Source organism: Aspergillus ruber (assembly GCF_000600275.1).
Source record: "Aspergillus ruber CBS 135680 unplaced genomic scaffold scaffold00009, whole genome shotgun sequence".
In the NCBI taxonomy this organism is placed as follows: Eukaryota; Fungi; Ascomycota; class Eurotiomycetes; order Eurotiales; family Aspergillaceae; genus Aspergillus; species Aspergillus ruber.
In genome coordinates, this window is record NW_024467305.1 from 59,268 (window position 1) to 87,139 (window position 27,872).

At 47.8% G+C, this 27,872-nt stretch overlaps 10 protein-coding genes across 10 annotated transcripts; 5 read left to right on the plus strand and 5 right to left on the minus strand.

Annotated features, from left to right (window-relative positions):
* Window positions 1-622: 622 nt before the first annotated feature.
* On the minus strand, window positions 623-1,150 carry EURHEDRAFT_411218 (uncharacterized protein). Its single transcript, XM_040781554.1, has one exon. The coding sequence runs from the start codon at window positions 1,113-1,115 to the stop codon at window positions 867-869; it is 249 nt and encodes an 82-aa protein (XP_040639756.1). The 5' UTR covers window positions 1,116-1,150; the 3' UTR covers window positions 623-866.
* Window positions 1,151-4,170: 3,020 nt separating this feature from the next.
* Window positions 4,171-6,961, plus strand: EURHEDRAFT_514504 (ABC1 kinase family protein; the record flags this gene model as incomplete). The annotated part of the gene is made up of 4 exons (XM_040786275.1): window positions 4,171-4,699; window positions 4,741-4,742; window positions 5,068-5,708; window positions 5,758-6,961. The coding sequence occupies 4 exons, from the start codon at window positions 4,171-4,173 to the stop codon at window positions 6,959-6,961; spliced, it is 2,376 nt and encodes a 791-aa protein (XP_040639757.1).
* A 167-nt stretch (window positions 6,962-7,128) lies between these two features.
* On the minus strand, window positions 7,129-9,271 carry EURHEDRAFT_376602 (uncharacterized protein; the record flags this gene model as incomplete). Its single annotated transcript, XM_040778872.1, has 2 exons — window positions 7,129-8,217; window positions 8,291-9,271. 2 exons carry the CDS (start codon window positions 9,269-9,271, stop codon window positions 7,129-7,131), a joined length of 2,070 nt encoding a protein of 689 aa, XP_040639758.1.
* Window positions 9,237-12,346, minus strand: EURHEDRAFT_411224 (uncharacterized protein). The gene is made up of 2 exons (XM_040781555.1): window positions 11,944-12,346; window positions 9,237-11,875 (listed from the first exon to the last, which is right to left on the minus strand). The coding sequence occupies exons 1-2, from the start codon at window positions 11,979-11,981 to the stop codon at window positions 9,559-9,561; spliced, it is 2,355 nt and encodes a 784-aa protein (XP_040639759.1). The 5' UTR covers window positions 11,982-12,346; the 3' UTR covers window positions 9,237-9,558.
* Window positions 12,347-12,497: 151 nt separating this feature from the next.
* Window positions 12,498-14,069, plus strand: EURHEDRAFT_411225 (t-SNARE syntaxin). The gene is made up of 4 exons (XM_040781556.1): window positions 12,498-13,025; window positions 13,081-13,262; window positions 13,310-13,882; window positions 13,938-14,069. The coding sequence occupies exons 1-4, from the start codon at window positions 12,779-12,781 to the stop codon at window positions 13,971-13,973; spliced, it is 1,038 nt and encodes a 345-aa protein (XP_040639760.1). The 5' UTR covers window positions 12,498-12,778; the 3' UTR covers window positions 13,974-14,069.
* Window positions 14,070-14,664: 595 nt separating this feature from the next.
* EURHEDRAFT_360505 (F-box protein) lies at window positions 14,665-16,203 on the minus strand. The gene is made up of 3 exons (XM_040778485.1): window positions 15,914-16,203; window positions 15,352-15,855; window positions 14,665-15,298 (listed from the first exon to the last, which is right to left on the minus strand). Exons 1-3 carry the CDS (start codon window positions 15,985-15,987, stop codon window positions 14,710-14,712), a joined length of 1,167 nt encoding a protein of 388 aa, XP_040639761.1. The 5' UTR covers window positions 15,988-16,203; the 3' UTR covers window positions 14,665-14,709.
* Window positions 16,204-17,571: 1,368 nt separating this feature from the next.
* EURHEDRAFT_376606 (YoaK family protein) lies at window positions 17,572-18,507 on the plus strand (the record flags this gene model as incomplete). Its single annotated transcript, XM_040778873.1, has 1 exon — window positions 17,572-18,507. One exon carries the CDS (start codon window positions 17,572-17,574, stop codon window positions 18,505-18,507), a length of 936 nt encoding a protein of 311 aa, XP_040639762.1.
* A 1,778-nt stretch (window positions 18,508-20,285) lies between these two features.
* Window positions 20,286-23,107, minus strand: EURHEDRAFT_530066 (sulfatase domain protein). Its single transcript, XM_040787135.1, has 3 exons — window positions 22,689-23,107; window positions 21,029-22,639; window positions 20,286-20,973 (listed from the first exon to the last, which is right to left on the minus strand). Exons 1-3 carry the CDS (start codon window positions 22,952-22,954, stop codon window positions 20,406-20,408), a joined length of 2,445 nt encoding a protein of 814 aa, XP_040639763.1. The 5' UTR covers window positions 22,955-23,107; the 3' UTR covers window positions 20,286-20,405.
* A 1,887-nt stretch (window positions 23,108-24,994) lies between these two features.
* EURHEDRAFT_522369 (uncharacterized protein) lies at window positions 24,995-25,941 on the plus strand (the record flags this gene model as incomplete). Its single annotated transcript, XM_040786863.1, has 2 exons — window positions 24,995-25,507; window positions 25,838-25,941. The coding sequence occupies exons 1-2, from the start codon at window positions 25,036-25,038 to the stop codon at window positions 25,939-25,941; spliced, it is 576 nt and encodes a 191-aa protein (XP_040639764.1). The 5' UTR covers window positions 24,995-25,035.
* Window positions 25,942-26,097: 156 nt separating this feature from the next.
* EURHEDRAFT_411229 (uncharacterized protein) lies at window positions 26,098-26,494 on the plus strand. Its single transcript, XM_040781557.1, has one exon. It carries the CDS (start codon window positions 26,129-26,131, stop codon window positions 26,486-26,488), a length of 360 nt encoding a protein of 119 aa, XP_040639765.1. The 5' UTR covers window positions 26,098-26,128; the 3' UTR covers window positions 26,489-26,494.
* Window positions 26,495-27,872: the final 1,378 nt, after the last annotated feature.

The window sequence follows — 27,872 nt, forward strand, 5'->3', positions numbered from 1 at the left end:
TGATGTGACTCCATAGAAAAACCCTGAAACCAAGGCCATTCGGCCGTTTCTTGCATTTGAGTACAAGTCGCTACTCGTTGAATTCATTCAGCGAGGCTGTGTTGACGTTTGAATCCCGGTCTTTGCGAACTAGACGGTTCGCACACCGTCCAGTAAAGAACGCTGCGAGATCACTGGAAGAGCTCATTGGAAGAGTAGGTCTAGCAAGGATGTTTTGAACCACTTGCCAGATGTTTGCATATTTTCAATTGCTGAGCGCAACTTCAGGAAAACGAACAATTCGTTGAATGGCGTTGTGGATATCATATGCTGAGCCTAAAATACGAATCTGCCTCTCCCGGATGCCGTTGAAGATACCCGCAGCTACCTCATTTGACATCTGAAGCCGTCCCAACCTCGAGGGTGCAAGTGCATCGATTGACCCAATCACGTCTGAAACCTGCCTGATGCTTTCGGTTTCGTTTGGTTCGTTGTAGGGCGGCTGGGTAGCCTGGTAGTTCCTTCAGACCACTTACTGAAATCTCTTTGTGGTCAGGTATCGCAACTCATTGACTTCGTATAGTTTATTAGCCAAGCCTTCCTTTAAATAAAGGTAGAGTATGGTTTTTTTTTTTTTTTTTGTGGCACTTATGCCCGGCTGTGGCGTCTCTGCGGCGGCATTTTTCTTTGGAGACTCTGGCTTGCTTTGGACAGGGCGTTTTCCTGCACTTGCAGGTTTCTCCCTATGGAGTAAGAGTATGTGGTAAAGAGTATCCAATGCCCAGTATGGGGGATCCTCCATTTGCCTGATACCTTCGAATTCGGAGTCCATGTGGACTTCCACAATGCTCCCTAATAGTCCGCACTGCTGGAGATCGTCCTGATATTTATCCGGGTGTAGGTGTATCACGGCTATGCGACAGGACCCAGTCTTGGGAATAGTCCCAAAGGTCTGTAATGGTGTCAAATTTTGGATTATACTGTTCCGCGAGCCTTGACGCAGCCGTGGGTAACTTGACACTGCTTCCATCATTTTTTGCAACGGCGGACTGGGCACGGCGCCCTGCTATCTTCGTTTTTAAAGTGAGCAAAAGACCGCATGTTGCACATAGTCTTTTGGAGTTTTTCGTCTTCATCGACCTGTAGTTGGGTGGTGAACCTCGCTGCTGTACTATACTGTATTAGCAAATTTGAGTCATGACAGATTGACGATAAAACACTGACACCTCGAGGTATCATTTAGAGTTCGTCTTATTATATGCACCCCATAAAGTCCATTGACTAATAAGTTTCGGAGATGTCGTGATTCAAGCCAAATTAGGAACCTAGAGATCTCGCTAGTCGGCATTATCTTGCTGCTTACCGCCTCTAGGTATTAGACAGGTAAAGGAGCGGCCGTTATCTTCATTTTTGTGCCATGTACGCTGACCGCGAAGGCCTCCTGGCCTACCCACGCAGTCGTCTAAGGCGTGGTTTAATTCTGAGCATGCCACTCCTCCAAAAGCGATACACACAACATCTGGCAGGTTATCCTTCGTTGACAGACCGCAAGCAGTGCAGGTGCAAAGATCGCATCAGAAAAAGTCCCAGAACGACTGTACTTTTGGACATTGGAAGATCACACATCCTCGACAAAGCTAATCGAGAGCATTACTGACAGGGGTCTCCATACTTGTCTCTTCGTCAGGAAATAAAATGGACCAAGCCGAGTCCTAATAAGAGGAGTCAGCGATGGAATGAATCGAAACAAGCATCATTGGATGCACTCACTTCGCAGTTTGACAATGTGCTTCCACAGACTCCAATGACTTTGCGTAATAATTGCGTCGCAAGTACACCATTCACTGTCCATATCAAGGTAAAGGATGGCTTTCTTCGCCTAGGACCCACACCTTCGTGCAGCCCATATGGCGTACTGCTCCGCACAACCTTTTGTGCATATGTATCGAAGAAGCCGTTCTGCAATGGGTCCTGCAAATGTAAGCTCAGCTTTAGCTTACGACTCAAGCCGTACCGTTTCCACAAGCTTGCCGGAATGGCAGTGAATCCTACTGCATTTAAATGTTGGGCAGGCTAGATCCTATGTATTTGCAGATCCGTTCTAGGAGTTTCGTATCATGAGATGGCTGTATGGAGCTGGATAGCTGCAATCGACCAATCGACGTCGGTATTGGTGGCAGCTCGGCAATTCGATGCATATTTAAGTACCAGTAAGTACTTGTCCACAACATAGTGAATGGGGTTCTGACATCAGGCATGTGCCATCTTCAAAAGAGCCGATGCTAAAAACCAGCAATGACCGTATTTCATTACGACAACATCAATCATTGTCGCAGAAGGCTCATCAGCCCCAAATAAATACACCTCTCTTTGGCTTGGGTCATCTCGACTGTAACTCAAGAGAGCCATCACGGATACAGCGCATGAGGTACTGCATTTCTATGGACGAATAACACGTTGGCAAGCCCGTCAGCGATAAAAGCTTTTGAGGTTTTTGTAAATAACGGATGCAAGCACTGAACACACAGAGCGTGTGAGTCTTTGTATAGGTGCGGCCCACGACATGACTGCGTTTGATTTGGAGGCGGATCCGGGATTCCCAGAAACCCCGCAGGGTTGACAATCTCATTGAAAAGAAATATCATCTCAACTTGAGCACTGCCTCTTATTTCGGCAAGATTATCTAGCGTACTTCGTCAATGTATGGTTTGAAAAATGACATTCCATAGACGGCACTCACCTTCTCTGATGTTTGGGGGCGAGAACCATGTCATAAAAGTTCAGTATTGGCCAAGCCCTCGGCAAATCTTGAACATCGGGTCAAGAAATTAGTCGGCAGAGTCCGTCTGGTAAGAATGGTACTCTTCTTTTGTCTGCAAGTTATAGAGACCTGCAGGCATGATTCATACTACTTTGCATATTTCAACCTCTGCTATGCTAGTCTTAGTGTCGGTGAGCCCTATAACAGGATATGTTAACATATTGACATGGCCCGTGATTTCTGTCGCATCTGCGGCTCGTGGTCTATTGATCCTTGGAACCCATACTTGTCCCAATGCCGTGTTCTTGCACCTCTAGCAGCAAGCCAGAGAGCCTCCGTACTAGGGAGTTGTTTTTTCTTTTCAGTATGCAATGTGCAAGCTAAGTTTTGGACAACCAACTATGCTGGCGTTCGACCGGTTTGTAGAGAGCCTTGTGAATTCAAGCATATTTTCCGTCAGTGGCTATGCCACACTGCGTCTGTCAACCTTTTCCTCATTTGAGCGTTGTGACAGTGCCTGGGACGTGGTCAGCATATGGTACGTTATTCAGGATACCTTCGGAACTAACTGACTCATATATGCATTGTCCGATGCAGTTCTAAATCTAGCAGGGCATGTTTCACAAATGATGTTGCATTCGCTATTCTTCACACCATTCAGGCGATAGAAATTCGAGTATATAATATATCCCACTGCAATCAATTGTTTTTGTAAATCTCGGATTGCGTCGAAGGCCCTTGGCCAGGCTTCATTCATTGTTCGAATCAGAATCCCGCCCCTCATGATCTGGGGATAGTTTCTGGTCTCGTATGGCTGACGTGCAATGTCCCGTGCATGGAGCCATATATTGTCAGCGCTGTATTGTTGGCCGGGGCCCGGTGAGGGGCGTATCTACTAGACTTTTATGCCGGTCAGTATAGTTTTGAACAAGGGTCTGAAAGGATTGGACTCACAACGACAATATCATGGTAAGTTATCCTGGTGACCTTTATAACGCAGCGCATATATAGGAGCAAAGCCGTCGGAGAACCTGGTTATAAAATGTATATAGTGGTCGTCAGAGTCGGAGTGTCCATCGTACCGACTGCGATCGACTTGGACAATGATGAGATTTGTAATCACAATAAAAGAAAAACGATGATAGAAAGAGAATGATGATATGCTGCAAAAAAGATGCAAGTATATACAAAGTGTAGTATATAGTGCAAAAGCAAGAAAAAGGAGAAAGGAGAGAAAGGAAAAATGTGGGAGTAATCATGTATATAACAGTTTCTTTCATTCACTGTGGATGCTTTCTCATGTCTTTGATTCTGGCTGCAGGTAACCGTGGGTGAATCTGGATTTCCCTTTGCGGACAAAATGAGGTTATCCCAACTTTCTCTCCTTTTCCTCTCCCCACACAATCCAACAGCTACCAATTCATTCCAAAATGCGGTTGTTTCTCATTCTATCGATACTCACCCTTCTCCCAATAGTATCCGCCAAATTCGGCCTCTCATGCTTCAAAGTTGTCACTGCACTCGCCGGCCGACCGAGCGATCTGTTCGATAAATTCCAGCGCGAGATCTGCGACCGAGGATGCCAGCCCACCGTGCCTCATTGGGACCTCTGGACCCGTAATAACACCTTCGTACCAGCCGTCCAAAACGCCTTGAAGCGATTAAATGTGCCGCGGCAAGAAGAGACCATGATCCAGTTGGGCGACGACGTGGCCAACATCATCAAGGTGCGCTGCGGTCCGGCTCTCGGGGGGAATCACATCTGCTCAGATCCGGAGACATTGGCTGGCTTTGGGAATTGTTTCAAGCGCAATTTCGTGCGGGCGATGATTGTGCATCTGCCGAAATTGCTGCCCATGGCGGACGAGGCTGTTTGTCGTGAGCAGTTGGTGTATCTCAAGGATGAACATCTGTGGGAGACGGTCATTCCGCAGAACATGCGCGATTATGCGGCAGCTTGTCAGAATTTGGAAGAGAAAGAGGCAGAATATCACTTCCAGCCGTATGGGTTCTAGTTTTGGGCATTCTGTACTATGTATATCGTTCTGTATAATGTCTCTGGGCTCTAATGCATGCTGCGATACCGGATGATGACGCCAGAGCTGCATCTTCACTTATTCCTTCTTTCAACCCCAGGACCGTTCCTTTAACAGCCGCTAACCTCATATTCTACTCTATTAATTATTTCACTATGCTCAAAGACTGCAGATAAATGCTACACCGTCCCCATGCCTCTCTTCCGTCCGCTGCGCCCGGCTAATCGTCATGTGCTCCCCTCACTGCATCTCCCACGACGACACTTCCACGCCCATCCACGCCAATTCCAGCGATTGGTACCTCCATCGCCCAGTTTACTAGACAAACAAGCTCCTGCGAAAATCACACGAACTCGAAAATGGTTGCATCGTCTGGCCTATCTATCCTTAGCCACCGGCACTGTCTACATCACCGATAATCAGTTCTACGCCTCATCGATAACCCGCACAACCCGCACCTTCGCGCTGGGTCTACTCGTCGCTTTAGACTACAAGATCAATTTTCGTCCAAATCCGCCGCTAGCCAGCTCCGTGACAGCCGTCCATGCCCGCAGCGCGGAACGACTCTCGGATCTACTGCAGCGGAATGGGGGTCTTTATCTGAAGATCGGGCAGGCGATAGCCATGCAATCGGCTATTCTGCCGGCAGAGTTTCAGAAGATGTTCTCGCGCATGTTTGACGATGCCCCGCAGAACGAGTGGAAGGATGTTGAGGCGGTGATAAAGGAGGATTTCGGGAAGTCGGCTGAGGAGGTGTTTGGGGTTTCGTTTGATGGGGTTCCGGATAAGGGTGTGTTCGAGCGTCGGGCACGGGCCAGTGCTAGTGTTGCTCAAGTACATTGGGCAAGATTGGCGGATGGGAGAGAATTGGCTATCAAGATTCAGAAGAGGGAGATTGCTCGTCAGCTGGAGTGGGATCTCTGGGCATTCAAGTACGCATGACACCACTATACGAACACGCAAAGATGCTAAATTTCACAGAGTCGTGACATGGGTTTACTCTCGCGCGTTTGATATTCCCTTCTACAGTCTCGTGCCGTACATAAGCGAACGCCTATCCCTAGAAACCGACTTTGACAACGAAGCCAGCAACTCAGAACGCATGGCGGAGTTAGTCGCAAGCGAACCCCGACTCCGCGGCCGTGTCTACATCCCCAAAGTCCACCGCGACCTCAGTTCAAAGCGCGTCATGACTGCAGAATGGATAGAAGGAGTGCGACTATGGGACAAAGACTCCATAACCCGTCCCTGGCGCGGCGGCTGGCGCGAAGGAACACCCGGTTGTCAAGGAACCCCAATGGACCCGTCAACAGGCAACCCTGCCAATCCAACATCAAACACAATCGACAAAATGAAACCCTCGCGTGACCACTGGCGCGGTCAAAACAATGACGGCGGTCTCGGCCTTTCCCTAAAACAAGTAATGACCACAATGGTCGACCTCTTCTCCGCGCAGATGTTCCTCTGGGGCTGGGTCCACTGCGACCCTCACCCAGGAAACATCTTTGTCCGCCGCACACCCTCCGGTAAACCCGAACTCGTCCTCATAGACCACGGCCTCTACATACACATGGACTCAGCCTTCAAGCACCAGTACGCGCGCTTCTGGAAAGCCCTGTTAACCTTCGACAATGCGACTCTTGGCAATATCGTTAAGGGCTGGGGTGTGCAGAACCCAGATCTCTTCGCCTCCGTCACACTCATGTCTCCATATCGCGGCGGAAACCGCTCCACAGAACAGCATCTCACAGGACTAAGCAAATCAGAACTCGCATCTAGGCATTACGAAATGCAACAATCAGCCCGCAAAGCAGTCCGCCAGATCCTAGGCGACGAGTCCAAATGGCCGCAGCAACTCATCTTTATCGGCCGCAATCTGCGCATCGTACAAGCGAATAACCAGTTCCTGGGGTCACCTGTTAACCGCGTTAAGATCACTGGTATGTGGGCTTCACGCGCGCTCGCCGAATCACCGGATCTACCCTTCGGTGAGAAAATAAGCAATTGGGGAAAACATTTGGTGTTTAGGGTTGTGTTGATCGGGAGTGACGTGTGGTTCTGGTTTGCCAAAATCAGACAATTTCTACACTTAGGGGGTGGTATGGAGGATGATATTGAGGCGCAGATGCAGGGGATGGCGAAGGAGATGGGGGTTGAGTTAAGGCAGAATATTTTCGAGGGTTGATTGGTTTCATTTCCTTGTATCATTACTGTACTGCGCACATGACACGTACAATATAACCTCATATCGTAATCCCATATATAATCATCATATAATTCATTCAGCAACTATATACCAATCGTAGCCATCGTAGCCATATCCATATCAGTATATACCATACCATATCGTAGTCAATACTCCCACCCCGTCAACCCAGCTGGCCTCCACTCCTGCCCCGGATACGCCGTACTAGACATAACAACCTCCTCATCCGAGCTCTCGTCATCTTTCCCACTGCCTTGGCCTGGCGCGGGAAGTTCGATGGGTGATTGGCCTTCGTTTATAGTGCGGATTGTTGTTTGTTGGTGTGCGTCTGTGGTCTCTTTTTCATTTTTATTGTCGTTGCTAGGGGCTATTGCTGGGGTGGTAGCAGCTGGAGGGGCTAGGGTAGTTGTGTTTGTGGTGAGGGTGGTTTTAAGAGGAGCGGGATCCTGAGAACGAGTGTGCTCATGTTCATGTTTCTCATTGATATTCCCCGGGATGCGCAGTTTCCAGGGTAATTCCTGATCACCCATGTGGCTTGTTCGGGGGTTTATAGAGTGGAAGGTACTGTGTTGGGAAGCGGGACTGGCTATGCCTGTGTCTGCGCTGCATGGCTCAGCGTCGCCATGTCCAGGTCCATTCCCATCCTCCTTTCCATCCTCCTCCTTCTCAGTCGCATTACCATGCTGATGCTCATTACTCCCCCGACTATTCACAGACGGGGCATTCGAAGCCGGTGCAAGTCTCGGACTCCTCGACTGCAATCGTAAATCTTGGGCATGACGCTGATCCGCTAGCTGGCCCCTCGAATCCGGTGGCTCAGCCAACGAGCAAGATGAGAGCGGCGACGGCTTTCGAGTTATGTGGATGTGTATGTTATGATGGCGGGGTAGCGATTGGTGGGAGATCGAGGGGGATGGTTGGTGGTGTTGGCGGATGCGGTCCCAGTAGTCGTTGGGGTGGTAGGGGTGAGTGTCTTGGGAGGTTTTGTTGGTGTTGGTTTGAATTTCGGTTTGGGGTTGGGGGAGTTGAAGTTGGGTGGTGGTGATGGTTTCTTTTGTGGTTTCGGTGTTGATGTCGGTGTCGTCGTTATCGTTATCGTCAGATGCATTGGTGTTGTTAGTATCGTCAGTATCGCTATCATTATCGTGGAGGTGGTTAAGTCGAGGAGAAGGCGCCGGCGACTTCTCCTTCTGACTAGGCTGTTGCGATTTATCCCTCCTGGGCTGGAAGACGTCCTACCAATCCCTATATGCATCAGTCAATTACCCAGCACACACAATGAAATAACGGGTCGAAGATGACACCTACACTAATCCTGCGCAATGCCTTTTTCTGCTTTTCCCCCGTCAAAGTCGCAGAGGTACTTTGTACTATGCGCTGATACATCCTTCGCATCGAGCTCTTATCTTTGTTTTTATGATCGGCCATGTCAATTTCAGTCTGCTCATGCGCATTATTTCCTCCACCCAAATCTTGATTTTGATCACGATCCTGATTCAGGGAGTGATCCGGTGTTTGATTCTTGTTCAACTGTTCATAAAACCGAAATGTGCCGGTGGACGATCTCGTCGACTCCGTATTACGTTGGACTACAGTCGGTACAGCCGCAGCCGCGGCCCCAGCCTCGTATCCACGTTGTTGTTGGGGGCCAAAACCCGCCTGGCCAATCTCAGAGGACAGTGAGATTTTAGATGCAGATGTAGATGCGGGGCCGGGTCGGGTGGCTGATTGGGTTACTATGGAGGAGATTGACGGTTTTTGGAGCGGCTCGTGTGGTGGCTGGAGGTATTCGTTGTTGTTTTCTCGATGATCCGGATTCGGATTCTCGCGCGCACCAACGGATGGTGTTGGTGTTGTAGTGCGGGGTCCGTGTGATTGGGATTGAGATCCGGACTGGGATTCGCAATCGACGCATCTGATGGTGGGCATGCGAGTGTTGGTAATATTGCTTGGTGGACGGCTTGTGGAATACTGTGTCCCTGTTCCTGTATTCATCTGCGAAGCGTAATCCAGAAATGACAAATTTAACGTCCCACTACCATCACTTGGCCAAACAACCTGCGGAGGAAGAGATCGTGGCCGTTGGATGGACCTTTCATCAATATCCGTATGGCGTATCGACGGCGCCGGATCTGTAAGCGCAAGTCTACTTCCAATCATGGGCGCTGACATCTGTCGTTCATGCGCTCTAGTTCTGGATCGGGGAAAAGTAAAGTTCCCTAGGTTCAGGGTGTGTCGACGGCTGGGTTTATCATTATCACCAGACCTGCTTAAGCCTATGTCGGACATTTTGCCAGATATTCTGGAGATTTTGGCACGCATCGATTGAGAACCCTGCATACAATTGTATTACCGATTAGATGACATGACCCAGAAAGAAGAAAGCAATGCAAACCAAAAAAAGAAAAAGACGAAAACACAAGCGTCAATCGTGTCATATTCAAAATGACATCCCGTTATATCCATGGTATCAAATGAAATACACAGCCCAAGAAAGTAGAACAAAAAAGAAAAAAGACATGATTAAAATCAATAAACCAAGACAATGGCCGGTCATCCATATTAACCCAAAGAAATTAAGCATCTACCTTTTCATTGCCCTTGAATTTGCTCCGTCCTCGGTTAAAGAACCCCTTGGCAGCTTTACCCGCTTGACCACCCAAAAAGCCAGCAGTATGCAACAAATCCTTCCCACGTTGTTCCACCTGCTGCTTGTTCATCATTGCACCAAGAGGAGCAGATGGCCGTCGGGCATGCCCGGCACCTGCAGGGGCGCCTTCGACGTGGGGGAGTTTGCCCAGTGATGGTAGCTTGGGGAATTTTCTGCCCAGCTGTTTTTGTGCACCAGCCGACAGTTTTAGATCCTGTCCGACAATATCTGAATGTTCAGGGTGAGCTTGAATGGTCACTTGGATCCACTGGTTCAAGCCCGTGTCAATTGCTCCAAACTGAGCCCGAGTTCGTTCGAATTGTCGCACCCTTTCGTCAGATGACTTGATACCGAGAATGTCACGGAATCCCAAAACAGTTGGAGGAACAGGAGGCATAGTGTTCTGCGCCGCAGAAGCTGGTACTGGGGGATGAGTTGCCTCATTCTCCGGTGCAACATCCGGCTCCATAGGCTCAGGAACAACTTCAGGGAGATACTGACCAGAGATGATACTGTTTTCATCCCCCGCAGATGGAGGGATGATGCTCAACTTGGGCTTTTCAGTCAAAGACTGGCGGTTAGGCCCCTGTGTTATCATCGGTGGCGAATCAGGCTCTGGTGGAAGCTGTCCAGGAATTGGGGGATCCTGTATTGTCTGGTCACGAGAATCCGCCGCAACTTCAGCCTCCTCCTCTTCAGAAGACTCCCAAGAGAACTTCTTTTTCAACTTTGGCTTAGATCCTTCCTGCCATGGAGCAAGCGCCGGACCGACGGGGGTGTCGTTGGAACCAACACCTGGAGAGGCTGTACTAGGAGAGTTGTAGTCAGGTAGAGGGTTCGGCTGCTCTTGCGGACTGCGATTCGCTTCCTCGTTCCAATATCTCTCGTATTCGCTCGGAACGAGGCTGTCTCCACCACGAGTCTGTGGTCGAGACCCTAGCTCCGGCTCGTCTGACGGTGTGTTCTCACGGCTAAGGGAACGGATGATTTCTTTCCTCAACCGATCACTTTCTGTATCCTGTGGCGAATTGTCGGTACTTATTGAGGGAACAATGACGGTGGGAGGGTCGGAGTTGTTCGAGGCAGCAGGCACATTCGACTGGTTGCTGCTGACGCGCAACGGAGGCGGCAGATCTTTTCCAGACGTGGCAGGGAGCTGTACAGACGTCCTTTTAGGCTGCCGCAAGGATGGTAAAGTTTGATCCTCGAGCGATTCTGATGGCGTCGTATAAGAAAGTTGCGCCATGGCCGACTGTGGAATCCGGTCGTTATCCATAATTTTGGGTTTCCTTGAAGGACTATTATCTGGACTGGGAACACTCAAATCCCGACGATGGCCTGGTTTAAATATAGGGTTTCGGTCGGAAGTATCCTTCGGGGTCATCTCACCCGGCTCTTCAACAATAGTAGGAGTCTTCTCGTCGTTCAGACCGCGGCTGGGAATTATGGGACTGATCGCCGACGTACTCGCACTGTTTGACCGCGCTACACTGTCATCGGTGGAGCTAGGCGTTTCAGGAACGTCAAATGCTTGGTTCACAGCCGACCGGAAGCCAAGGGACGGATTGTGCTGTAACTGGTGTTGCTGGGGTTCTCCACTCTGGATTTCCCGTGTATTACTATTGTTGTTCTCAGACCCGCTCGAGAAGTCCGTATTAAGCCCAGACAACCTCTTGACGTCTGGGAGTCCAATAATCGGGACATCCTGAGAATTCTTCCTAGCAACATTTGAGGTTTCCTTATCCTTCGTTTCTTGCCCCTGCGCAGCAACTGTCGGAAACGACCCGATGGGTGCCGTATTTGAACGGGTTGCAACAGGCATACCATCTCTTGCTCTATCCTCCCGCAGTCGTTTATAGATATCGGCCGGACGTACAAAAGGAGCAGGTCTGCTGTCTGTGGGCTGACCAGCAGCCGCAGCCTCCACGGAACGGCTACGGCTTCCACTCGCTCCATCCGAATCAACTGCCAGGACGTGATCCATCGATCTCGAGCGATCCATTGCAGGGAAACCCGGCCTGGGCAGACCGGCTGTGTTGCCAGACCTCTGCGAGAAGTGCGTTGGTGGCACTGGTGGGGACTCTTCTTCATAATCATCCTCATCGTCATCTCCCCAGTCGTCTCCATCATAAGAAACTTGCTTAGCTTCCACCCATCGTTTTGTCTTCGTCCGATTAACGTTGGCCCTGAACGAGACGGGCGTTCCGCTTCCGGAGATAGGAGAGTTGGAGGCAGGAGAGGCACTGTTGATAGAAACCTATAATCAGCACTTGTCCGCTGATGTCCACGAAGCCAGCAGTTAACGACTCACAACTTTTGGAACTCTGGCTCGTATGTGGTCGGAGCCATCACGGTAGTATCCGTCGATCACTCAGTAAACGAAACTTGTAACATGGGTTTGATGCTCAGAAGTAGAAACTGATAGACGCCCAAAGTGGCGCTTCGTACGCAGACCCGTTTAGAAGAAAAAGGCGTTGTTATGTCGTGTGGTATGTATGCATGTAAGCGCGAGTCGTTGTACGGCAGCCTGATATGACCTGCTGAGAGGCGATGACGCGGGGAAGTAACGAATGGCGACTGAACAGCGGAGAACGGCAACGATTGACGGTTCAGATATATGAAGTGAATAATAGTAGTATGTAAACGAAGGACAGAAGGGAGACTCGGGGAATATCAAAAGAACGGCGAGGAGGACAGGCCAACATCTGTTTCAGGCAATCATCAATCATGAAACATCGAATTCGGACCCCTGAACTGCGCCTCCGAACATCGCGGCTGGAGACATCATATGTGGCGCAGTGCTCACATGACTAGACTATACTTGTTTCGGAAGAAGCCTACGAATCCCGCGACGACGTCGTTTCTTTGCCTTCAACTCTCCTTGACGAACGTTGTTGACTAGACGCAGCCGGTTATATCATGTTTCCTTGACTGTACTTCACTACTACCACACCTTTCCCTTCACTCGTTTGGTTCCTTCTTCTCTAGATTCCGTATCTCGACAAACGAACACGTCTCCAGTTGCGTTCTCTCCTTATCGATCAGTCGTCTTTAATTATACTTCGTCGCATTATCCGGTTACGCGCTTCTCTTTATTTAACGATCCTTCCATACTTTACTTTAATCCCACTACGAACCCGCGCATCATGGCCGGCCCTTCGATTCAGGACCGCACAGGCGAATTCCACGCCATCCTCGGACAAGCACAGAAACGCCTCGCTTCTAACAAGGTGGGATCTCAACGACAAGCACTGCTGTCGGACGCACAACGGAAACAGGCCAATGGGTTTGGCGACGGCAATAGACATAGGAGGTCGGAGTTTGCTAGAAAGGCCGCGGAGATTGGGCGGGGTATTACTGGAACTATGGCTAAGTTGCAGAGACTAGCTGAATGTGAGTCAAACAGCTTGCTCTGGGATTCTTTTGAATCACATCTAATCTGGAACAGTGGCCAAACGGAAGACGCTCTTTGATGACAGGCCTGTCGAGATATCCGAATTGACCTACGTTATCAAGCAAGACCTCGCAGCGCTGAACCAACAAATTGCTGGATTGCAGGCACTTACTTTGTCGCAACACCCCAAGTCAGGTAGATCAAGGACAGACCAGGAGGGAGAGCACAATGACAATGTATGTAACCCGACAAGGAAGGAAATGGACACCACTAACATGGCTAGGTTGTTGTTATGCTCCAAGGAAAACTCGCAGATGTCGGAGCCAACTTTAAAGAAGTGCTCGAAGTTCGGACAAAGAATATCCAGGCATCGCGATCGAGAACAGAAAACTTTGTCTCCTCCGTATCCTCGAAATCACAGTCCGCTTTAGATACACAACGATCCGACTCACCGCTATACAATCCATCCGGAAGACGCACACCTACACCAGGATTTCAGGGCAGCCAGTCGGATCTTTTGACCTTAGAGCCGTCCAATCCCTCGCCTCTCGGACGCCCATCGATGCAATCCGACCAACAATTGCTTGTCATGGAAGAAGCGCAATCGAGTAACACATATATCCAAGCACGCGGCGAAGCAATTGACGCCATTGAACGGACCATCAATGAACTAGGCGGAATCTTCGGCCAACTAGCCCAGATGGTCAGTGAGCAGTCTGAAATGATTCAACGGATCGATGCAAATACCGAAGATGTCGTGGATAATGTACAAGGAGCGCAACGCGAATTAATGAAATACTGGACTCGGGTGTCTAGTAACCGGTGGCTGATTGCTAAGATGTTTGGTGTATTGATGGTGAGTTGCCCTGCCGTTCACAACTCCTTATAGACTCCGTTACTGACTAGTGTAGATTTTCTTCCTTCTCTGGGTGTTGATATCTGGATAACAACGCCCATTTATACATAATAATGTGTTACTACATTTTTGCTATCTTGTTTCTTGCACCGTTTTCTTTTCTTTTTTTTCTTTTCTTTTTTTTTTTTTTCACCCCTTTTCTTCTCGAATGGATTATGCTGGTCTCGTATCCAACCTTAGCATTTTTAATTGGCATGGTTAAAAATTTTGACGTCTTTTCTTATGTTTCATGTTCATTGATTTCTGTTACTTGCTACATTTCTTTCCTACCGAGTACATATCCTGGAGATAGAATATATCAGCTCTTATTCACGAGTACATTGATCCTTCTTCGTACTTGATAGGCGAAGTCGCAAGTGCGAGTACATACTCAATCGCAGCCCAGCCGGGGGAAATCATCACCCCTAGCCAGCCCTGATCGAAGCCAAAAGTGTACTATCTGTCCGACTTCCCTCCATCCGACGATGTTTACGACGCAAGCTGAAGACCTGCAAGGACCCGCAGCCAAATATTGGCTGAGTAGTATCTGAGAACTAAGATCCTTATGCACATTCTCCTGCCGGATACTTCCAGCTGCATTATGGACCCCTTATGTAGTGATAGTAATGTCTCTAAGACAGTACAGCTGGGAGGGCGTATTAGTACTCATGTTGAGTAGTAGTGCGGCAGTTATGTGAGCATTGATTTTATGTATCTGTGGTTTACTATAAAATAGTACATCAAATCCTGAAGTTGCAGTCTTCTACCAGATTGGTCATGTAAAGAAGCTATTCGCAGAACTCGCATCTCAGCCTGGTAGTCGCTTTGTGAAGAACTGGAATCCCTTCCTCGCAGGCATGTGGTATCATGCTCCTGCGGTTCAATTCCCTCTTTGCAGCCTCGAACCAAACGTCCTCCACACCAGCCGTGCTCAGAACCCTGATGGCTTCGTTCTTAGCATCAAGGTCGTAAATAGACCCTCTTGTTGTGGATAATATTTGTTCCCAGTCATTCCGCATTTGCCAGATGAATTCCATTCGGGGCGTCCAGGAGGTATTGACAGTTGATTCGGTGATTTTCTCTTTCTTCTTGTCGGTTGCGCTGGTATTTGGAGTTGCAGCGGCTGCGAAAAAGTCAAGTGTTCGCTCTAGTGTTGATGTGGTGAGGAGGAGCCGGAGCCAGGGCTCAGTAGAGGGGTATTGGATATCAGGCGCCATTAGGCGGCGGAGACAGTTGCAGAGGAGTGTCATGCAGTGCTGTGTGGAGAGGAGGATCTGGGTATCTGTGAAGGGGGGTTGTTGGAGGATAGATTGTTGGGTTTTGATGGATGGGGATGTTGTTGCTGCGTCGGATTCGAGAAAGAAGATTAGATATGCTCTGCATACTTGTTAGACATTTGCTGATGGATATGAGTGATTTGCTCTACGTACACAGGATGTAGCAGCCTATCTTGAAGCTGGCATATGGCCTTGCTATAGATGGCTTCTTGTTCTGATACACCACGGATAGTAGTTTCGGTTTCGAGATGGTGTTGAACTGTCATTTCAGCCAGGTAGAATGATAGTCTTATACAGGTTCGCCAGCATCGAGTTAGGTCGGATAAGTAGCTGAATGAGTATTCTGGGAAATTGTTTTCTAGACTGCCATCGGTTGAAGGATAATGCGGTGGCGGTGGAGGAAATAGGTTGTATATGAGTGTTAGATTATCGCCAGGTGATAAAACCGCCGGACAATGCTGGTGTAGGCGACGGCAAAGATATTCCTGCGCAATGGCAGGTTCATGTTGATAGATGCGCCGGTGCAGCACGCGACAGACCAGAGCCAGGGCGTGTATATCGTTTAATTCGCATTGTGCCAGGATCCGGATTAATATGTCACTGGGAAGTGTTTCCCAGATTGACTGCTCCCGGCAGTTCTGACTGGTAGAGCATTTTCTGGGCACGAGCCATGTCAGATCTATCTCCAACGAGAAGAAAACAAGGAACGGCATACCTAGTTGACCTCCGTCGCAACACCGAATGCCTCCGAATTCGCTGCACAGCGTCACTGAACCGATCCAGAACCATGCTTCTTTTCGATAATGTGTCCCTTTCGAGTAATAGGTCTGGTGCAACCCGGTGCTAATTATAGAATGGTGTGGTTGATCCCTGCAAGCGATAAGGCCGGCATAGCCTGCATAAATTTAAGTAATCAAAATTAACAGGGACAATCTGGTTTTTTCAATCATGGATTACTATACAAGGCTGTTAGTTCCGAAGACAATAATAGGTGGGGAGGGTGTCTGACATCTGACGTCTGACACAGATCGCGATGTTGACTTGTTTCATGTCACATGAACTCGTATTAGTGAGCGGCAACACGAAAATCATCCAAATTTACTTGGAATATGGAAAGAAAGCTTCGATTTTATACGACAGAAGCATGAAGAATAAAAATGAAGCCGAGATGAACATCCGGCGAAGTCACATGATGCGCGCGAGTCAAGACGCAACCCCAGATCAAGGAATAAGCATGGCCGATACTTACCTAACTATTGGCACCACATACATAATAATCGAGTCACCGGTGTAGTGGATCGCTTAACGAAACAGAACGGATGCGGGGTGAGCTTAGCCGTGGGAGCATGCATGTCATCCATGGTTATCAGAATACTTGACATCTTGCTATATTCGGAGAGGTTGGTGCTGACCTGAATTAAGGCTTAGACTTAATACAACATGATGAGTCAGAAACCGAAATCTTGCAGGGGTATGGTTTGCTAGGGTATCTTGAATAGTATCGTTCTGACTCAGTATGGGTGAGAATGGGCAAGGAAGAGTTGGATGCTGGCCAACAGTCGAATATGAAGTAAGTGGTTGTTTGTTTTGCTTCTTTTTTCTTATCGCATTTTGCCAGGGGATTCGCTCATATATACAGGGAACCCATGGATAATGCATGTCAAGAATAGGGCTAATACATAGCCCTTAACAGCCAAGCCACTCAACGTTGTATGCAGTAAACTGCAGTTTCTATTTCCCTATACGTATGCATTACTTGCATAATCCTCCGCTGACCACGTGTAGGCTGTGTTACGGATCATAGCTCCAACATTCATGCATGATAGCCGCTGCCATACAGAATTCCTGTCACCTCTTTTTGTTAAATGCATTTTCCAGTTTCAATTATAATGATGAGTGCACATGTCGTAGATGAAAGATACAATGCATACCTCGTACTCTGAACTGCAGTCTGACGAAGACTGTCAACCAGCCGCAGCACAATCTGAGAGGAGAAAACGAAAAATAGATCAAACCAATAGGGGCAAAAGGCCTGAACCTAATCTAAGAGATCTGATACCCTAACCTGCTGGCTGTTTATGTGGCTAGATTATCTTAGACGGGATGACCTTATGTCAAGATTGACGACGACAACACCAACAGGATCACAGCGATGAAACAAGTGTGGCAGTCTTATCAGCTTGATCGAGTCACCGCCATTGACAATGGTTGATCAGAGAGTGGTTTCAAAGTATATATATGGCGACAGATTCGCTTGAAGATCCAAACCAGACATCGATTCCAAACCAGATCGCTTCAAGCCAAAGACAATTCAATCCGAATCACTATACCTTCATACCTACCTTAGAACGTGACATCTAGTTATTATTCAAGATGCAGGGCCACTATTCTTACCCCGGAGCCACCCCTTACGTCCACCGTCTGGCCTATGAAGATGGCGTCCGCAACCACACCTATCAACCACGCCCCGAAGACCACCCCGCTCTTCGATCAGACCTAGAAAGCAGAACTGGCTCACTATCCAGCCAGGAGACCGTGACCATTGAACCCAAGCGCGGGCCCGTAGCTCGGTACTTCCTGGCTGAGATCAACCCTCGCCGGACCTACCTACTCTTGATCATCTGCAGCTTTATAGCCGGTCTGGTGGATGCACTGTCCTACAACGCCTGGAGTACATTCACTGGCATGCAGACAGGAAATACCGTCTTCATGGCCCTAGGCGCCTCAAACCAACCCTCCTACCCAGACTACCTCTGGGCTAAAGCCCTCATTGCCTTCAGCGTCTACCTCACTAGCAACTTCTTTTTCACATACGTCGCCCGCGCCCTCACTCCACTCCGCCGGACAACCATGCTCCTCGTTTTTGGTCTTCAAACCCTAGCCCTGCTCATCGCCGCCCTCCTCGTCGAACTGGAGGTCATTCTCCCCAGGCCCGAAGAATACACTGCGCCAATCCAATGGACGCAAATATTCGCCATCGCTCTCCTCGCCTTCTCGCAAGCAGGGCAGATTAGCGCCTCTCGTATTCTGGGCTATAACGAGGTCCCCACACTTTCTGTGACTACAATTCTCGCTGATATGCTTGCCGACCCGCACTTGTTTGAGTTGCACAACCCCAAGCGAAACCGCAGGCTTGCGGGGTTTATTGCTTCTTTTGTGGGAGCTATGACTTCGGGTTTTTTGTCTAGGGAGACGGAGATGGTGGCTTGCTTGTGGCTTGCTATGGCATTGAAGGTTGTTGTTACACTTTGCTTCTTTGTCTGGAGAGATGACCGCGAGACCGAAAAGAAGGACCTGGAGGGTCAGTGATTTGTTGAGTGTTTTGTGTGATTATTAGCATGGAGTATACCGGTTGTTATATATAGAATTTCCCTTTCTTACTTTTGATTCCCTATTAGTTATGCTTCCTTTTTGTTTGCCTTCTGTTGTTATTACCTTGATTTTGCTTTCAGTGTGCAGATGCTTGTAGAATATGCTTTTTTTTTTTTTCTTTTTCTCATTCAGTAGAACTGAAATTACTTATTCTCTTTTATCTGTCTTTTTCATTCCCTCTCTCCCTCTAACCTTTTTCCTCTTACTGCAGCTCTTGATGTGAGGTAGCCTGTTACGTTTGCCCGGCAAAAAACAGAGAATTCGTATTCCTATAAACTATATGGAGGACAGCAACCTATCTCTGTCGAAAAATGTTAATAAGAGAGGAACAGCATCAGTTACTCAAGGTATGCTGACTTAACAAGATCTTGAATTGATGCAGGAAACGCCTTTGGATAACCCTCACTCAATGAATGCCAACAGTATCGTAGTAAGAAGACTACTACTTCAAATAGCCACCAATGAAGGATTCGATAGTTCAACATAGCCTCATTGCGAGTTATCCAATTACTAGACTGGGAAAAAACCGTCGCGCGGTTAGGAAGAGGGGCAAATTTGCGTCTGTCACGACTATGAGTGGATAGTCTCATAATCTGCGTAGGTCTGCCAGACCCAATGGTTGACAGTGGACAGAGAAAATTCTATATATTTCCTATCGTTGGTTATACTCTGAGTTACAACAAGCAAATTGATCAAGGGCGGCCAGGCCAGTACTATGAATGCCATGCACAAAGCAACTAATCGCATATTCCATTGATCATAATGTTTTTCTTCCACGTGGCACCGGTCCGATCTGAAGCTTGAAGCAGAACTTGAGTCAATTGAAGACGAGCCCGAGGCATTCTTCTTCACATCTACCATAGGGCAAGATCTATCCATACTCAGATGGAAGCACCAAGGACTTGAGAGAAAACTTCAAAAAGAGCTCTTCGATGCTGACGACGCATTTCTCAGAGAGACGAAAAATCAAGACATTGGATTCATGATTCAGGTCTACTGTGTCACGGAGCGCGAGCGCTCACCAGCAGCGTGAGATGTTTGACGACTTTGACCTGTTTGAATATAGGCAGGAGCCCCTGTCGCGCGCACACTAGATAGCGCAGCGCTGGAAGGCCCAGCTTCCTTCCTTCCTTCTCCATGTTAGTATTTCGTGAGGTAGTCTGCCAATATATTAATACTGTTTGAGACCGTCACATCTACCCTAGATTATAACTATTCAAGGTAATTGTGGAAATCTTATTGTTCCAGGTGTTTTGTTAATCCAATACCAATAATTTTTGGCAAATGGTTCGAGAGACAGAGAGTCCTTGGAGGTGACGCTGCTTTCGCATCGAGTGTTCTGCATTGCCTGCATGCTGACAAGGAATTCAGTCATTTTCTCCATCACACAGGATTCGGCATCAACAGCTGTCTATGGATCTCCAACCTGCTGAGATGCCACCGCTGCTTTATCCTCATAATGGACGTGTGCCAGTTTATGTCGTCCTAGGAGGCCGAGTTCATCATTTAAAATTGACTGGCGGAGATCATATGCAATCCGTCTAAGCATAATGTGACGGTTCAACGCCTCAAAGCCGCCTTAGTGGCTGATATCGACAAACTCCATAATGCAAGCAAACAAAGAAAGCACATAGCGCGGTCACAGAGATCATGGATAATACTCCTTGTCCCATAGGTAAATTCCTTTTCTTTTTTTCTCAGGTTCGATATTATTGGTGGCTACAATAGTTTAGATAGGAATTCAGTTCATTAATATATACAATTGTGAGCCCGTGACAGATACTGCATTATAAAACAGCCACATGCTAGCTACAATATATCAGCCAAGACTGACTTTATGGTGTGTATTCGTAACGGCGCCAGTTCTCTGCAATCCACCACTGAGCAACGTATGCTGCATCATTGACCCATCGGACAGCCTCAGACCCATGCAGCACCTCTACCTGACTAATAAGAGACAAGAGATCAAACGATATGAGGTAATGTCGCTCCCCCGGGTCAGTGCTGATATCGGAGAATCGCCATTCCACATCAGGGATAAGGGGGATAATGAGACGGTAAGGCTTAGCAGCAGATCGCAATGCAAGCCAGGTTCCCCCAGTGTTCATAGTACTGAATTGCCAGTCTTGCTTTCCTTCTACCTCGGGAACAAGAGGTCGGATGATGGATTGGCCTTCGTACATAGGAAGCAGATCCTCAATGGCACGCGTAGCATGTTCATCGAGAGATGAGGACTCCTTTAATAAATCAAGTATAGTAGGTAGGATCTGCACAGATGTAACGGGAGAGTCAATTTCGATTGGAGGAATCTGCGGATGGGCAAAGACCAATGGGACATGGAAATTTGAGATATGAGGGTTATCACACGGAGTAACACCACCATCTTCAGGAAGTGTAATGCCACTATGAAAGGATTAGCTGGCCGGGAATATATATGAATATATAAAAGAAGACTTACTGATCACCTGTCACCACAAGAAGAGTCTCATTAGCAACACCTGTGTCCTCTAGAATCTCCAATATATCTGCAAGCCATTGATCCGCGAAATGAATGGTGTTTAGATAACGTCTTAGCTTCTTATTGAATGGAAGATATGTGGAGCCCACCATTTCCACAAATTCGTTACGAGGCATATCCCATGGGTAATGAGTGATGCCGGTAAGATGAGTGAGGAAGAGGCGCTCCTGGTTCTTTTCAGCCTTGTTGATAGCATCATGAAAATAGCTGCGTAATTCATTGTCAGGGTATCCCCAGAAATTAAATTTCTCAGTTTTAGTCGAGGGACCCAATGTATCTGAATTGACCAATCTCTGAAATCCGTGGCCTGGCATCAGAAAGTTTTGATTGTCGTAAAGATCAGTGATTGACTGCATAAAAGCAGAATGCCATGGCCATGAGGTAAAGTGATCCGTCTTGGGACCATTGGATTGGGCATTTAGCGCTTGAAAGATATGTGGCATGCAGGGCTGGTAAATATGGTGTAGGTATTCGCGGTTGAAGTCAACGACTAAAGGTGAAGCACCACATATAGTTCCTGTCAGGCTTTTGAGAGTCATGGTACCGGTAGTATGGGAGTTTGTTGCGTGGATGCCACCATATGGCTTAATCGAGCTTCCATGAAAACCTGATGGGGTTCCAGTTAAGCGTTCTGCAGTAGAAGTCAGGTGAGCCAGTCGTTCCTCGACATCAGCAGGGATTCGACCACTGTATGATTGCCGGATGCGGTTATGCATAAATGAATCTTTGCGCAGAGGGAAAACATCATCTCGGGTACTTTCCAGCTTGAGAAGAAAGATATGTTTAATGTTGACACTGCTGTTTTGAAGGGTCTCGCGCAGAGGCTCGATGATTTCGCCATCTAAGTTTGAAATATGCAAAGGGTCCTGGGTTGGATTGTAGTGAACGCGTGGTTCCTCGTCATTTGACCTCGCATACCAGTCTCGGAACCCAGCCAGCTCGTCATGTGGTAGCCAGTCAAATTTGGGCGGCATGACCAGCGCTGTACGGTTTTCCAGCCAGCTGTAGTTGCCTAGCGAACTAGGAATATCAATAAGAGCATGGCCATTATGTGGTTTGGAGCCACCAAAAGGCAGGATAAGTAGATTATCAGAAAGAAAACCGTACGCAGGACCGGATGGTCGAATACAGTATAGAAGAATGATAGAAACCGTGGGAAAGAGCACGGCAAAGCGCGCTAGTCGGGGCGTTTGGGCGATCCTTGTTACGTTCTCAGATGCGTCTAGTGACAGAGCCCAGTTCGTGTTGATCTTATAGTCGTCATGAGCCACTTGTTCATAAATATCTGGGTTTGGAGACTTTCTCCGAAAAGAGAAGGATGAACCCAAGATTTCCAGGACTCTGTTCACCCAATTATACAAAAAAGGTGTTGTAAACCAGGATGCTATTATGTATAGGGCCTCGACTATGAGAAGACCAGTCAAACCAGCTAGGAGTGTTTTGACGGAGGCAAAATCGTGGTGGAAGGAACGTGCTTGACGCCAGTGAATTTCAGCACCAGTGGTGATATAGAAGGAGGTATTCGCAGCAGCCATGAGGGATATCCCTAGACTAGGGAAATTAGCAGTGTCAGAGGTCAGACTGTAATTGATCGACTTACCTAGCAGGGATAACTATGGAAGCTGCCAGGATACGGAGCCATCTATTATGTAAATTCCGGGTCAAGCCCCAGAAAACAAGGACACACAAAGCATCCTGTAGAAAGAAGGTCGGACCCCAGAGCAGAAACTGACCCAATGGGAGTGAGTTTAGATGGGAATAGATATGGAGGAGTTTGGCCCAGACGACGGCGATGAAGAGGAGAGAGAAGCAATACTTGCGCGAGGTTGTCCATCCTAGGTTTCCGACGAGACGACACAGTATCATGATGCTGATATCCCAGAGACGGTCCGTTGGTAGTCAAGACCGCGTTGTAAGCAAGAGGAAACTCCTACGAATTCATCGAAAGTAAGCATGCGACAAGCAAGAAGATATTTAGAAATGAACAGCAAAGAAAGAAAGAAAGAAAGAAAGAAAAAAGGTGTGGCAAAATAACCGGGGGGGGGAAGAGAAAATGGAATTAAGGTAGAACGAAAGGTAAGTAAGAGAAGGAGCCGACAGGCGACAAGAGAAGAAAAAGCAAGGACAACAGTCAACTGGTTTCCTGCAGCACAAATTGGACCAAAAAAAAAAAAAAAAAAAAAAAAAAAAAAAAAAAAAAAAAAAAAAAAAAAAAAGGGGTCTACCATAGCTTGTAGGGCTCAAATAATAGAGTCGCACTAAGACATAGAGTGGACAGTTTGTTTAGGCACTTTCTATTATTGGTGTAGGGCTCCTACAACACACGTGCAATACTAGCAACTAAAACCTCGGGAATGGAACGAGGAACGCCGGGTGGGTCTCGTATTGAAAGCGTCCCAAAAACTAAAGATTAATAGATTAATGATCGGTCTGATTCTTCTGCGGACATGAAAATAATCGGCGGACGAGCAATGATCCTGGCCGGTTGTTTTAAATCAATTATAGAAACATACAAAATGCCGAAAGCATGCCCCTGTGCGAAGAAAGACCAAATGTTTATCAGAAACTGTATGATTTTTAGTGTGTCATGATGGACCCTCTTCTAGACCAGTAATAGTGGATTGTGACTACTCATAGTAGGTAGTTAATAGACCAATTAACGTGACTGATTAGGGGTTTACACACCCCACTATCCAGCGCCCCCTTCTTGCTTCACAAAGCCATGCATTCAAGATGTCACAATCCCCATTATTGGAAATTGCGTCCTCGGTTTAGTTGAGGAGTCAGAGTCGCGAAGGCTATTTCATGCCAGGATATAGGTGGCCCAAAGACATGGAACTACAAGATCCCCAACGGCAAACCCGAGCCCGAGTCCGAGCTACCTGCTGTACTTGCAAGATCTGCCGCCAGAGAGAGGTGAGATATCATCTTATTCTGGAAACGAATGATCCTCGTCCTGTGGAGCAAATACATACTCAGAAACTACTTTCTCCCCGAAAGTGTCTAGCATTGATTCAAAGGTAAAATATGACGGTCAGAATTCAAAGTGCGGCACATGTCTCCTGAAAAATCAAGAGTGCGAGAATCCGTGGGATAAATGAAGAACAGTTGTGTGGGCCAAGAAGGAAGACATAAGATTACTTCAAATGCAGATTGAAGAATTGAACAGTCAGGACCACGAACGGACTAGCACAGAAGACGCTTTGAGCCCAGATGATACCTATCTCTAGGAGACTTCAGATCATTTTGACCCCAGGTCTAAGTGTCTTAGGGACTGCAGACTGGAAGAAAGCCATTCAAGCGAAGTCAGCGTGCTGCCACTTGATCGGGATACGTCATGCAATGTGTGGTTGAGATCGCCGCGATACGCTTCTGGAAAGCGGGGCTAATAGGTATTATAATATCGACAAGGCAGAACTGCGTAGAGGCGAGGGTTGCCTGCCATCCAGCTCTGGATGACCAAGTTCTCCCACAGCTGATTCCACCAATCAAGTCCGTCTGGAAGGGGCGCATCATACGAATCAACGCAGATTGCGAGACGATTTAGTTCACTAGAAGAGGCGACATTGGGAAATGATTGCTTCTCGCTGTAGTCACACCAAGAAAGGTCCAAAACATTGGCTGCTAGCGTAGCATTCCCTGCTTCGAGCTCATAGAGTATTTGTGCGGCACCTAGCCAAATCGGCAAATCGTGAACAGCCCTATGAGATGCAGCAAGACTGATTAATATATAGGGGCGGTTGAGATCCTTACCGAATTTAATTAGTTATACGTCTAAGGCAAGCTAGAGAGCCCTAACTGCCTGCGTCCCGCGCCGGGACCATGGTTTTTCCGTGGACAGCCTTGGGCACCACCCCGACGTTAAAGTAGATAGACACTCCGTACCCTATACACACCACCTATCTACTTTTGGCTAACTGGCATTTCCTTTCCCAAAAACTATCATAATGGCATTTGGACGCCTGCCAAATGAGCTTCTGGGAGATATCATTGCGCATACATTGCCAGAGGGGTTTGAGAGCCTGGCATTGACTTCCAAACATATCTATACACTCTGTGCACCATTCATTGAGTATCACAGTAAATTGCGCTTTCATTTCCAGAACTTCATGTACTACAAAACAAATCAAGTAGTCAAAAGTGGACTCCACTTGGTTGCTGGTACCCCTGCCTACACAGCCTGCTCAGCGTTTAACTTGATTGCACTCATTGCTGCCGAGCCAATTATAGCCCATTACATTCAAGAAGCAGACTTTGAGAATGACAGTATATTCACCTGGGGCAAAGACCGTGAAATCGCAACAAACATTGACCATGATGGAGCCGTGATTGAACTACTTGCCAATTCTTCCTACCTGAAGGAAGCAGGTCTTGACTGGAGGATATATTGGGCTGCAATTGAAGAGGATCTTGATGCTGGTTGTTACTCCCAACATGCTGCAGCTTTCCATCTGACACTTGTGACAGCCAGGTCACGTTGTCTGGCTATCACGTGAGATGCAGTTGTTTGCTTTGTTGATAAATACGGCGTCGCCTCCTTTCTTCCTTCCTCATGTTGATTATTCTCGTCGATAGCTACCTAGGTAGAACCCATGAGTTGGCTTTTCCATTATGCTAGTAGAGCGCCGTGATAAGCAATTCCGTTCCTGGCACTGCCACATGTCCAGTCTTTCTGCGGCCTCAACTGTGTGGGCATGGGTGGTCACAGGAGTATCATGTCCAAGTTTCTGGATAGTAACTTTGAAGCAGCCGTTGAAGTGATTGATATTTCTCACGCTTCCATTGACGGAGATGCTATTGCTGACTTTCTTCAAAAACACACCACGCCTCAGAATATTGATGCACTCGCATAAGGCAGGACGAAATAAATCAAGACTGGAATCTCTGCCAGTCTATTATGGCCATTGGGAACGAGGTTGGGAACCATCTGGAGGAGCTATCCATCCGCATTGGTGAACTACATAGGTCAATCGTTCCTGAAAAGGTATTGATGCGTGGCTTTCAGAATCTGCAAAAGCTTGAACTTCCACTTAAGCTGCAATGTGCAACCTTACATCTGCTGCATCAGCAAGTCATGGACTGCTTCTCAGCCATCTTATACCTGCTTCGGTCTATAAGCTTTCCCTAGTGTCACACGGAAAAAGCCACCATGGAAAGGCTCTTGACGCCTTGTTCTGTGAACTTGCTGCTAGGAAAGACGAACAGGTGCCTGCACTTGAAGAATTTTACCTGTCCTGCCCTAGATATGCAGATAGTCTGTACAAGGAGCAGTGTGAAAAGCTGGCTGCAGAGACAGAAAAAGCAGGTGTCATTTTACATCTAACGTCATGGGTGCTCTGGACGGACTTGACATGGACTGAAGAAATGGTTAATGACAGGCAAACACTACTGCCCCGTTAATGGTGGAACATTCAGTGAAGCAAATGGAGTCTTTTCATTTATTCCTTGACCACATTTCAATGCAAAAATTACACGCACGTAGTCTCTATGCCCTATGCGATCCATTGAAACACACGGACTAGCGAGTCTAAGTTGCCTAGTTTGTCCCAAGTGGTTGTAGCTGTGACGGTCCCGTTCAATATGGAATCTATTGATAGACTGACTCGCGATATACTAGCATGAGGGGGGAAAGAGAAGAGCGTTAAAGCCTGTCAGCGACGAGTTATCTACTGTGTGCGAGGGGATTAGGCGAGGCTCAGTGAATGTTGTACACCAAATACAATCCGCTTGCAAACGACACTGCACATGCCTATACCAGTGTTAAGACAGCACATACATATCTTACCCCTTCTGTTCAACGGCTAATTGTCCAATCGCCCCAATGCCCTGGCAATCCTTCCGTGTCTTTTGGGCAGAAGACAACATCGGAGGTGATCCTAAGCAGTGAGTTGAAACTCCGACCCATACCAACCAGATCGGAATGGTTCCTTGCACGAGTCGGCATAACGACTTGCCGTGTCTGACCTGGTTGACTCGAACCAGGTACCTGGCCAGCACTCCTTGCGGCAGTGTTCGCCACTAGCAAGTGATGATGACAAGCATACTGGCTTGTCTTGCGTGTGGCAGGTTGTCAGGAACGTGGTGTGATACCATTGGGAATGCGATGTCAGATGAAGGCTGAAATGTGATGCAGAGGATTGTACATTAGTTCTAACAGGCTATTTCGTATCACCTACAGACATGCTATAGAGCGAGTACACGTGCCAACGTAATCTTTTTTAGCAGCGGGAAATGGCTCGCTTGTATGCAGATCGGCTCCACGGCAATTAACCAGCCGTTATGTACTCGCACTCTGCAATAGACCGTGTACAGAGTACCACGTAGGAGAATCATCCTGGTACGGAGTACATACTAGGTGTTCGAATATCCCGAGAATCAGATCGTATGCCCTGTGGTAGACAAGCCGCCGTCAACCATGTGAAGGAATGCTAGTACATACATCGTTAGCTCGCGCAAGCATTCTCCGAAAAGGTTTTCACACTCCACACGGACGGGTGGAGTGTGTATAGTGAGCGTCAGGGGCACGGGCAGTGAAAGGTGAAACTGTCCATGCCAGTGTATTTTGAGTAGGACAGAGACGGTTTCTCTTTGATTGCTCTCTCAATACAGGGTACTCAGTACCGAGTAAGGGAGCCAGATCTCATTAACGCAGACGATAGAGTAGAGTGCAGTGCCCGGGCGATATTAATCCCCATCACCCGCAATCCCCCCGGTACCCACGAATCAGTTCGGGGCAAACGAGTCTTGTCGCTGAACCACTTCCTGTAGAGTCGTAGAATAGAGA

Excerpts from the sequence above, each read along its gene's own strand:
- EURHEDRAFT_360505 (XM_040778485.1), bottom strand. The coding sequence starts at position 15,987 with ATGGTTCTGGATCGGTTCAGTGACGCTGTGCAGCGAATTCGGAGGCAT. Across the intron at positions 15,856-15,913 it reads TTGCGACGGAGGTCAACTAG|AAAATGCTCTACCAGTCAGA; the intron begins GTATGCCGTTCC and ends GCTCGTGCCCAG. Across the intron at positions 15,299-15,351 it reads GATAGGCTGCTACATCCTGT|AGCATATCTAATCTTCTTTC; the intron begins GTACGTAGAGCA and ends ACAAGTATGCAG.
- EURHEDRAFT_411224 (XM_040781555.1), bottom strand. The coding sequence starts at position 11,981 with ATGGCTCCGACCACATACGAGCCAGAGTTCCAAAAGTT. Across the intron at positions 11,876-11,943 it reads GAGCCAGAGTTCCAAAAGTT|TGCCTCTCCTGCCTCCAACT; the intron begins GTGAGTCGTTAA and ends TTCTATCAACAG.
- EURHEDRAFT_411218 (XM_040781554.1), bottom strand. The coding sequence starts at position 1,115 with ATGAAGACGAAAAACTCCAAAAGACTATGTGCAACATGCGGTCTTTTG.
- EURHEDRAFT_411225 (XM_040781556.1), top strand. The coding sequence starts at position 12,779 with ATGGCCGGCCCTTCGATTCAGGACCGCACAGGCGAATTCCACGCCATC. Across the intron at positions 13,263-13,309 it reads AGGGAGAGCACAATGACAAT|GTTGTTGTTATGCTCCAAGG; the intron begins GTATGTAACCCG and ends TAACATGGCTAG. Across the intron at positions 13,883-13,937 it reads AGATGTTTGGTGTATTGATG|ATTTTCTTCCTTCTCTGGGT; the intron begins GTGAGTTGCCCT and ends TGACTAGTGTAG.
- EURHEDRAFT_411229 (XM_040781557.1), top strand. The coding sequence starts at position 26,129 with ATGTGCAACCTTACATCTGCTGCATCAGCAAGTCATGGACTGCTTCTC.
- EURHEDRAFT_530066 (XM_040787135.1), bottom strand. The coding sequence starts at position 22,954 with ATGATACTGTGTCGTCTCGTCGGAAACCTAGGATGGACAACCTCGCGC. Across the intron at positions 22,640-22,688 it reads TCCATAGTTATCCCTGCTAG|TCTAGGGATATCCCTCATGG; the intron begins GTAAGTCGATCA and ends TAATTTCCCTAG. Across the intron at positions 20,974-21,028 it reads CTTGTGGTGACAGGTGATCA|TGGCATTACACTTCCTGAAG; the intron begins GTAAGTCTTCTT and ends ATCCTTTCATAG.